The sequence below is a fragment of the Haliotis asinina genome, chromosome 16 (genome assembly GCF_037392515.1).
Source record: "Haliotis asinina isolate JCU_RB_2024 chromosome 16, JCU_Hal_asi_v2, whole genome shotgun sequence".
In the NCBI taxonomy this organism is placed as follows: domain Eukaryota; kingdom Metazoa; phylum Mollusca; class Gastropoda; order Lepetellida; family Haliotidae; genus Haliotis; species Haliotis asinina.
The window spans coordinates 22,577,538-22,588,767 of record NC_090295.1 but is presented as its reverse complement, the minus strand read 5'-3'; the positions used below and the strand labels follow the sequence as shown (position 1 = coordinate 22,588,767).

The window sequence follows — 11,230 nt, the reverse complement described above, 5'->3', positions numbered from 1 at the left end:
AAGCAGACATGGCATGTGGGGCACTATTTGAGCTGTCCGTTGCATGAAATGTCCCAACACATTTGGTCAAACTGACCCAGGGATATACTCAAAATACCCCAATTTATTTGGAATTATTAAATATATGTCAGGAAAGCCTATTTTTTGTCAGCTTTGATATTAACATTTTCAAAAGGTCGAGCTGACCGAACACTTGACACGTCAGTCACAGACATCCGTCTGTAGGTGCTTTCAACAGATTATCTCATTAGAGTTCTTTTCACAGAGAGAGCAGTAACAAGGGATATCACGGCAACACCCAATGCCACCCATAGTGGTGTCAGCCACGTTGTATGGTCTTGTCCCTCCTTACTGCCTTCTGCCCAAAGAGGCCTCCACGACGGTCCCTTCTTTGCGCCTGGATAGGAAAGAACCCCTGCCACACGTTTAGCATCATCTGTGCAGGCTATGTTTGGTAGCTTGTCTATTGCCATGGGCCCACCTACTTCCACATCCGAGAACATTGCCAGCCCATTACAGGGCCAGTGGGATGTCATCCTCATTTCTTTGTATGCCTGCTTCTTCTGTCTGAGATATTGCTTACTAGCCCAAACGGCCGGACCCATGGAAACAAACACAACGTATCTCCATCTTCCAGGATGGCGTCTGTTTTCCTTTGGCCGAACGTTTGCATGGATGAGTCTTGAATCCCATATGATCATTCCTCCTTTAGGGGCTGGCACCCTTCTACGTGTAACTCCATTGTGCGCAGTGTACCACTCCACGTCTGCGTCTGTAAGCCCATAGAACTTGTTGGTGATGCTTCTCATCTTTGCTCGTGGAGAAGCTTCAAAGAAATCATTGTGCAGCACATGCGATCCTTCCAGAACCTCAAACGTCCAGTCATCCTCATCAGCAGCCTGTAAGTACACGGCTCCTTGGTAGGCGTGGAGCCCAACTCGCTCTACTCCCTGATCACAATGGAGCCAGTGCTTTCCAGGGACGGCAAACATCTCCTCGCCATCTTCAGGTGGCCGGCCTATGGCAACTGCGTCAAAACTTGTCAGAAGTTGGTCAGTGCCCCATATCTGCTCGAAGACCTTCTTGGCCTTGAGGCGGCTTCCCCAAGAAGGCTCCATATGACCGATTCGGTATCGTTGGATCAGGGAGTTGCTTGATATTGGCCACGAATCATTAAACTGTGCAAGCCACTGTCTGTAGATCTTGATGTACCTGTCACAGTCATCTGGTGACACGACTCCTTTCACAACCGTGTAACCTTTACTCTCCAACTCGGATATGTCAACAGTGGGCGGCATTTTTCAGTCTCACTGGATGCCCTGAAGGGAATGAGAATGCACTGTCATATCGGTATTACAAGATTATGACCAGGAGCAGTAGTTATAATTGGCAATAGAATCGGTCCTCATTACTTGTTACAGCATGATATAGGTCTGGGAGGGGTCCAAATTTTCTACCCGGTTGCCCCGCCTCCTGTTACCCTATTCTATTTGTATACAATGTACCCGATCTGTGATTTCCTTTTTTTAAAAATATCTTAATCATGTGCTATATTCAAAATAGGTGTCTCTAAATAATGTCTAAATCCTCAAAGACAATACAAGCTTTTAATGATGAAGGAGTAAGAAAAGCAAGATTTATGATTTTTGTCAACATTTCTGAGCGCATGCATGGTTCTTCATCAGTACCTGATGAAGGAGCAAGCATGCGCTCAGAAACGTCATGTTATTCACAGTAAAGAAATTGACATCCAAAAACCTTGCTTGTCTTATGCATTCCACTTCTAAGTGCTCTTCAAAGATGCCATGATAGAAAACCAAAGTACATTGTTTAATTTATCAATCACATGATCATAACAGGAACGGGTATTGAGACAGGTACCCCGGTCCAACCGATCAGTCCCGGATAGTCGCGTTACCCGTCACAGCCCAAGTGTGATAGTCTTGTGGTTGAAGAGTTTTCCCGAAAACCCGGACCCCTGTTTGATTAACCATATGGGTACAAACTCTGATGTCAGCAAGAATCAAGTTCGATTACCCGCCGTGATATTACTGAAACATTTCTTACACCTGTGTAATAATCTTTCACCTTGTCACATCACAGGGCCATCCAGGCCCGTTTCAGAAAGCTGTTGTAGGTCTAAGACTCTCGTAAGTCTGTACATTGTAAGAGGTACGGCAGTCGTAGCGCTACGATACTTTATGAAACGGGGCCCCAGTTGTCAAGTTCTGCGATTTTACTGTGCTTTGTGAACGTCTGGTTTGCCTGACCCAGGTTCAGTTATTTCCAGTCGGGACCCGTTAAGGTCCGGGGTAGAATGGGCCTTCAGCAACCCATGCTTGCCTTAAACTATGGCTATGCTTGTCGTAAGAGGCGACTAACGGGATCGGGTGGTCAGGCTCGCCGACTTGGTTGACACATGTCATCGGTTCCCAATTGCCCAGATCGATGCTCATGTTGTTGATCACTGGATTGTCTGGTCCAGACTCGATTATTTACAGATCGCCGCCATAGGGGTGGAATATTGCTGAGTGCGGCGTAAAACCTCACTCACTCACTCACTCACTATATCCAGTCGGTCGTAAACGATCCGTGTCCCCGTCGTGATATTGCTGGAAGATTCCTTAAAAGGACGTGAAACACAACTCACTCACTCCTTGAATATGACTTGAGTGCAACAATCATCAAGAAATAGCCAAATGTTTACAAGGTGCACCAAACATGATGAGTCGTCATATGGGCGATGGGTTACTAAGTGACACCCCCAACCCCACTCCCACCCATAGCTATACCGACCCCTGAGTATATTTATGCATTATTGTATAACCATTACCACCCCTCGCTGTGAGCTGGAATATATATTTATGTAAACCCTGACAGTTTTCAGTGAAATAACATGAAACTACAGTGTTGTTCATTATATATATATCACGCCTTACCTTGTAGTAGAAAATTATATCACTACACTGTCAAACCACCGACCTAGCGAATGTTAATCGCTAACGTTGTGTTCATGCATAAGTACTGTGTGGTTATATATAGTATACGGTCATGTGATAGTCACGTGACTTCCACATAGCTACAGACAGCTTGTCAATAATGACAGCGTCGAATAATGATGGCGGCCAATAGGCTTTGCTTAAGGTGTTATGACAACAGTTCCTGAGGATGAATCATTATCGTTTAGTAATCTGCTGAGACAAAAAGATATATCTGAGAGAAAAATATTTTCCTTCGACGATGTTAAAGACAGACCTAGCGTTACAAACAATTTAAACGCGAGTTCGAATTCCCATATGGTTACAATGTGTGCATCTCATATTTATCAACCCCAAAAAATATTTATTGCATGTGAAGAACGAAAGCCAATGTTAGGTGATACGAAAAGTGCCCCCAAACTGTTATGAGGAATTACCCATCCACCGTCAAAAGGAGCATACATACAAGTCATTTATTTTGTGTACCACGTTTGCGATATTATCTAGTCATCTTTTAAACCCAAATAACCGAGTGAAGCATGCACTTTCTATCAATTCTATAAATGTTAATAATGTTAATAATGTTAATAATTTTGCACCAGTGTAAGTGTCTTCAAACAAAAGACGAGAAGTCGATCGAATTATCGTCTGCAATGTAAAAGTAAACCGTGAAATGTATTTATCATATACATGTACATGTAGTCACATGTCAAAAACGTATCTTTCTTTCAATCAGTCTATTCAGTGTTTCTTTCAGTCTATTTCACAAGGTACCGAGGAAGCCCTAATCACGTTTGCTGCGTTTTTCAGTAATAGTGCCCGATTATCCGACTGACCAGTCTAATTATACATTGTTGTTATAACTAATGTTTAACATCGCTTATTTGGAATTTTGGGCTGTAAATTGTGTCAGTCTTTCCTTGTTAGAATTTCAGAATATCGACGTAAATTCTTTCTTCACAAATACCATCGATCAAGGAACTCTTTCGTTTTTACTTCTTCCTATTACTGAACTGTCTGTAATTAAAATTCTTTAGTAACAAGAGTGAGTTTATCAACCCTGAACACGATGAGAAACAAACAACAGTGCGCCGAAGCAATGACACTTAGACCACAGCTTAAGTTTCATGGCACACCGTTTGTTCGAAATGGCGCTTCGGAATAGCCTGACAATGGTGTTCACACGAGTTAAACAATTAAGAAAATGTGATGAAATATGTATGAGCAAAATAATTTGAGAACAGAACTTACATGCCTTTGAATGTGTGTATGATTCCCTCTGCACGGTTCTTTGTGAGTATTACACTTTGCTTCAAATAACCAAATGCACCAGGAATTAGATATGAGACAGAAAGGGGCGGTGTAATAACCTAACCGTTAATTAAAGCGTCCGCTCGTCACATGGACACCGAAGGTCAAGGATCAGTGCCACAGGTGGGTGCAACGTGTGAAGCCATTTCTGGTGTCCCCACCGTGATATCGCTGTAATACTGCTAAAAGCGACCAGTTTCTGTATTGAAAAAGACAAGCGTCAAAGGCCCAAAGTGTAACACTAAGGTCCAGCATTTATTGGAAGTTGAGTGTCGTAAAAGGCCCGGTGTATGATATAGTTTAGTGTGTATGAGAAGCCACAGGCCCATAGTGTATTTTAGATGTGCGGTGGCATTAAGGTGCAGTATTTATGAGAAGCCGAATGCATTTAAGGCCCGGTGTATAATATGGTCTAGTGTGTATGAGGAGCCAGGTAACTTTATGGCTCAGGGTGTATTAAATGCACGGTAGCATTAAGGTCCAGCATTTATTAGGTCCGGGATAGAATAGGCCTTCAGCAACCCATGGTTGACATAAAAGACGACTATGCTTGTAAGAGGCGACTAACGGGATCGGGTGGTCAGGCTCGCTGACTTGGTTGACACATGTTATCGATTCCCAGTTGCGCAGATCGATGCTCATGCTGTTGATCGCTGGACTCGATTATTTACAGACCGTCGCCATACAGCTGGAACAGTGCTGAATGCGGCATAAAACTCCACTCACTCACTTTTAGAAGCCAAGTGTAGCAAAGGTCCGGTGGATAATGTGGTTTAGTGTGTATGAGAAGTCCCGTGGTGTATTATATGCCCAGTTACATTAAGGTCCAGTACTTTTTGGAAGCCAAATGGAGTTAAAGCCTGGTGTATAATTTCTTTTTATACAAAAAGAATTTCCTCTGGTATATTAAAGTTTTATCTTAGCTTATCTTAATATGGTTTAGTGTGTGTAAGAATCCAAGTGTCTTTAAGGGTATTTATTATGTAAATTTAAGGTCCAGTATTATATTAGAAGCCAAGTGTATATAGTTAAGGCCCGGTGTATAAATCTCTTTAAGGCCCAGAGCGTATTAAATGACCGGTAACGTAACGGTCAATAAATTATTAGATGCCAAGTGTAGTTAACACTTTTTAGTGTGTATAGGCTGTGCATTGGACGTCCGTGTCTATTTAAAGTCAATTGTGTATTAGATGTCCGGTAACGTTATGGTCAATAAATTATTAGATGCCAAGTGTAGTTAACACTTTTTAGCGTGTATAGGCTGTGCATTGGACGTCCGTGTCTATTTAAGGTCAATTGTGTATTAGATGTCCGGTAACGTTATGGTCAAGCATTTATTAGAAGTGCATGTGTGTTCAATTTACCATCGAATTAAATGAAAACTGTCTCTTGGGCTGAATACTTTATTGCAAAAGGCTGACAGAAATCTCTGAAACGCATAGATTTGTCAAAAAAAACCCCATACAACTAAATACATGAATACGATAGATTTATTCTGTTATAACCGGTACATAAGAGAGAAAGACACACGCCTACAAATTCACCTAGCAAACACTCTTCCACACAGAAACAACCAGAGGCAATAATCGGCCCTTATAGTGAGTGGGTTGGGTTTTACGCCGCTTTCAGCAATATTCCAGCAATATCAGCAGTCAGTACTTATTCCCGTGTGAAGCCGATTTCTGGTGTCCACTGCCGAGACATTGTTTGAATATTGCTGGAAGCTTTGTAAAATCATATTCACTCACCCAGGCCAGTCGAGCCTGTCTCTTTGGGTGTAAAGTTGTGAAACATGCACGACGATTACCATTCTCTTCCCACAGAGGTTACTTGACTTATCTTACTACGAGGATATGACAAGTAAACTCTGTGGAAAGAGAATGGATTATTACAGAACGTGTCTGTATTTATCCACGCAATAACATTTTGTTCAAAAAAAGCTAGGTCCTGGTTTTCGCACAGTCTCAGTAACCTCACAGTAGCAGTGTAACGCATAATATATACAGTCTGTCAAATATGTGGCAACCCTAAAGTCTCAGGGCTCCTTTTCATTTCATTTTATTTATTTACTGTGAACTTTTTCCTGTTCATCTGTCCACATGTTCGTCTGTTCATATGAGAGACTGTTAGTCTTCGTGTGATACTGAAGCGTAGTTTACTTTGACTGGGTTTTTCACAGCGAACTGTTGATAGGACTTGCAGTGTACAGCTCAAGTACACACTGAAAAACGCTTTCCCCATTTTTCAACATGTCGACACATATGGCGCCTGGCTTTGTTTCGTGTTCCCAAAAGTCAAGTTGAATGGCGTCTCCAAAATTGCATTCTTGTCTGTACCACATGAAAGCGGATTTTAGTTTTAACGGTTGGAACGCTATGGTGGACTGGGTTGTCTGACCTTTGACTAAACCTTCACAGCAATATTTTAAGTAATTGGAAAAATGAACATGACGGTTTGCATCTATGTCACTGTAAGACACTTGCCCTGCAAACACATTGCTCACACGTGTTTTGTCAGATGGCCTCTCAAGAGCACTGAATTTCATTGGCTCGCCTGTGCACAAGTGACCGTATGTACTCTTCCATTGCTGGGGAATCTCGACAGGCTTTTTACTGTTTCGGTCGAGGATTATTGAATTACTTCGATATTTGACCAGTGGAACTGAGCCGGATGTCATCACTGAGTCCATGACGATGGTGCTTTTGCCTACGTGGCTAACGGTGGTGTCGGTACATAGTGGAGCCTTCACAACAGCTTCGTCGTGAAGTTGTTCGCTCAAGTCCATTTTTGCAGTCACCATAAACGAATCAGTTTCACCGAAGAGCTGGTTAAGGCCGAGAAACGATTCCCCGCCGTCTGTTGGGTTTATGAGACAGATCTGGGTTGAGTCAATGATGTCCATCACGTTCCATGGACGCGGAGATGCTGCGAATATGAAGGGACAATTGATAGCACTTTCCCTGTATTCTTTTGGCTTGTTTGTTTGTTTGTCTCAATCAACCACGCAAATACACGGACATGGAAGGCATACAGAGCGATACAAACTCTCCCGCTAGCGCCTGCATGTACGAATTCACGCATGTTCGTAAGCGTTCGCACGCACACGCACACGCGCACGCACACATGCACGCACGCAGATACAATCCGGAATCACTCACCGTTTCCATGGAAGTCGGTATATGCAAGTCCAGGAACGATAACTCTACCACAGTTGGGCGCCTTGATTATTCTCTCATACCCAAGCTGCTTAATAATTCTGAAAACAGAGACAGTATTTAAAACAGAGCACAACTTTCGCAGCCCAGTGAAAATGGGGCGGTAGGGTAGTCTAGCGGGTTAAGCATTCGCTCGTCACGTCAAAGACCCGGGTTCAATCCCTGAAACAGGTACAATGTCTGAAGCCCATTTCCGGCGTCCCCCGTAACTCACCGTAGTGAAACTTCCTCTAGCGTCGGTAAATGTCACTACACTCCAGATAAATACTGATTCCCAAGTTTCAGTGTTATACATTGGGGCAAAAACATTATTTCCCATTCCTTAACAATGTTGATAAGAAAACGAACCCGAACACCTGTTTCGATGGAAACAGATTGAACCAAGTGGGCCTACCACCAATACACATCCAATCAGCAAGATATGCAGGTTGTCCTGCCACTTATTTGAAACACTTGACACTGTCCACTGGACATACCTGCTCGTTAAAGCTTGCATCTGGTCATTAACCGAGACGTGACACTGGGACAGTGGCTGGCCACGCTGCTTGACTAATTGTCTCAAGCTGCCGCCAGACCATTGTTGTTCGACTACCATTATGTAGATGCAGATGTACTAACATCCTTAACAAAAGATCACGTGGCTGTACCAGAGGCCATACAATAACTGAAAACATAAGCCTCACCTACTAAAGCTAGCAACAACATATTCAGGTGTATACAAGAGAAAATACAAATAAATTATACATAAAAGAAGGGAAAAACGCTAATGCTGTCTTTTTATTTCAGTCATCTGTCGTCAAACGAACCCTGATGGCTTCGATTCACCTGTCATCAAAAGAAATACCTCGTTCGATTTTGCTGTCGTTGTCAAACGACGTCAAAGAACAAACAATTCTATATGTCTGAAGTTATCCTGCCACGTAACAGTAACAACGGGACAACAGGGTTTTCATTGTTAGTTTTCGCCAGTATAGCTGAAACTAGAGAGGCTGAATAAAAGCTAACCAACTTCTACATATAATGAGGACTATCAACTACGTCCACAATATGGCATTCAACGCGCCTGTTGGCGATCTGTACAACTACATTCGGCTTAGCTTTGGAAGCCGGCATTACACATCATATTTCCCCCAAACCGTAAATTCTGAACCAGGGGCGTAGCTACCAAAACATAAAGCTCGGGCTCACACCCTGATTGTTGTTAAAAAGGTTGGGCAAGCCCTCGATACTACCTCTCTATCGGGCTCCCACGAAAAAAGTTGGCTTGCTACTCCTGTGAACGGTCAGTTACTGGTTCATATATAATCACCTTGACATCTGGCCCGTAGTCATCTTAGAGGAGTGGAACTGGTTTTGATGAAATGTAACCTTTGCTTTCCTCCGGCGGTGTGAAAAGTTTTGTGAACTGAGCATCTGACCTGTGTTCAATCACTCGTGACCCACTCGTGTTATTCCGGGACAAGCCGAATAATATTCGTCACCCCTCGCCACTTTCGTTTTTTGCCGGAACAACACGAGCTGGTCACGAATGACTGAATACCGAGGTGCAGGAAACGGAGATTGGTGAAAAATTGCATTCAGCAAGCTGCCCGAAACCGATGTTTCGGATTTGTCTGATTATATTTTTTGCAGGACATTTCGCTGGTTTCCTTAGGTCAGTTCGGTCACCAACATTTCAACTCGATTTGTCGTGAAAAGTCAATCAGTGTGAGCCAGTCTGATCCTCATGATTGGTTCCCCAAGCGCAGTGATTCAGACCGAGCAATTACTGTTTCGCGTCAACAACTTGGGGCCGGATAATAAACAATTTTCTTCTTCTTCTTCTTCTTCTTCTTCTTCTTCTTCACGTGCACAATATAATTTCTCCAGCTGGTCAGCCCCTTTTCCGTTGACCGTAACGTAGCTTGTATGAAAAGTATACATACATTCATTGTATCCAGCGTCAATACCTCAAGCCTAGTTGAGCGCTTTCACTAATAATTGAATTACCTGACATGCTCTGCTTCAACATGGAGATATCCGTCGCACATCATTTCTTCTCTGTAGGTTCCAGATTTGAAGCTATTGTAATAGGACGAGTCTGGCCATCAATGGACTTTGCGTTGTGTTTTTTGAAAGGTGTCATATGGAAACTGTAAAGGCCAAGCTCGTACTCCTGACCCAGGTTCTTTCCACTCTTTGTTGCGGGGTGAAGGACAAGTGAACACAATATAGCTTTAACAAGGAATATTTATTATAATAACACAGTATAGATACTCGCACTTATAGGAACGTTAAAGCTTTGCATTACGAGTTGCACGAAAACGTCACTCACTTATGGAATACTGTAAGGGACATTCTCGTGATCTCGCATTCTCGCGATCTCGACCTTTGGAAGCAAGCCTAAAAAGCCAAAAGTGCGAGAATGCGAGATCGCGAGAACGCGAGATTTGGCCAAAATATGCCACAATGTCTCACAAATAATATTCCAGAATTACATCTGGTGCCAACTTGAATGCTACAAAACAGCAACATGCATCAACATCTCGCAAATGCTACCTCGACTAGATTCTGCAGTAAACATCTAACCGCTACAATTCAAAGTGGGAAAACAACTCACGACTGCTACAAACTGTGTCACAACTGATGCTACCTCGACTAGGTTCTGCAGTAAACATCTAACTGCTACAATGTAACAAAGGGGGTAAACCACAAATGAAGCCTACGAAATGTCTTACTCTCATGCCAACTCGACTAAATCACGTAATACTTGCAATGCACCGTGTTAAAAAAGTGCATAAATTCCTCCCGCAAAAACCCAACAAGATCGGACTGTACATTCGACTTTTACTCTCCTACTTCCTCTACCGTTTTATATATGAAACGGAGTGCGTGGAGCCACCACGCCGGCAGAAATGAATCCATTCACTCTGTTTGGACTTAACTGCGACGTTTTTTGTTAAACAAACATGATATGAGGGGTGGGAAAAGGGTTTCGTTCTGATACAGAACGTACGAAGCGGGGAGCTCTCTCCTCCAACCAGCTACTGGTCGTCACGCACTGACAGGCGCTACAGCGCTTATATACCCGGTCCGAGTGACTACCCGAATGACGAAAGCAATACTGATATACCTCTCCAATCAGAGCGCTCCTAGTATACGCTCAACTGGATAGCTAAAACATGTGGCAATGACCCACAACAGACGAACTGATGGACTGACTGACGGACTGACTGACTGACTGACTGACTGAACCACCCGAAGCACCCAACACCGCAACCGGAATACATAAGAGCTGCAACTATCATCAGTACATGTAAGTATTGACGAGTAACAGAAACCGAAAATCCCTCTTTTACCACACTGTAAATGTATTACACCAATGGCTTTTCATTAAAAACAATCTTATGAACCCACAAACGCAATCCGATATCTTAAAATCAGTACATCAGTTTATAATTGAAACTAGTAGTTTTGATTAAGCAAATCATATTAAAAACTATAATTCTCAAAACAAACCACACCACTTTCGATCCCGACTACATGTAGATGCTATCAACATACACAGCCATTCTGATCCTAATCTTCTGACAGTATGCGCCATACGATCTGTTTTCATAAAACATAATCTTTTTTGCCACGACACTGTTACATATACCTATGTACACTTCATATAAGTTCTGCTGTCCCCGGCCGTTATACTGCTGGAATATTGCTAAAAGCGGCGTACAACTAACCTCACTCACT

At 42.9% G+C, this 11,230-nt stretch overlaps 2 protein-coding genes across 2 annotated transcripts; both read right to left on the bottom strand.

The window, feature by feature from the left end:
* Positions 1-239: 239 nt before the first annotated feature.
* On the bottom strand, positions 240-1,298 carry LOC137267703 (uncharacterized). Its single transcript, XM_067802168.1, has one exon. The coding sequence runs from the start codon at positions 1,296-1,298 to the stop codon at positions 240-242; it is 1,059 nt and encodes a 352-aa protein (XP_067658269.1).
* A 5,164-nt stretch (positions 1,299-6,462) lies between these two features.
* On the bottom strand, positions 6,463-8,099 carry LOC137267702 (uncharacterized). Its single transcript, XM_067802167.1, has 3 exons — positions 7,981-8,099; positions 7,448-7,545; positions 6,463-7,214 (listed from the first exon to the last, which is right to left on the bottom strand). Exons 1-3 carry the CDS (start codon positions 8,097-8,099, stop codon positions 6,463-6,465), a joined length of 969 nt encoding a protein of 322 aa, XP_067658268.1.
* Positions 8,100-11,230: the final 3,131 nt, after the last annotated feature.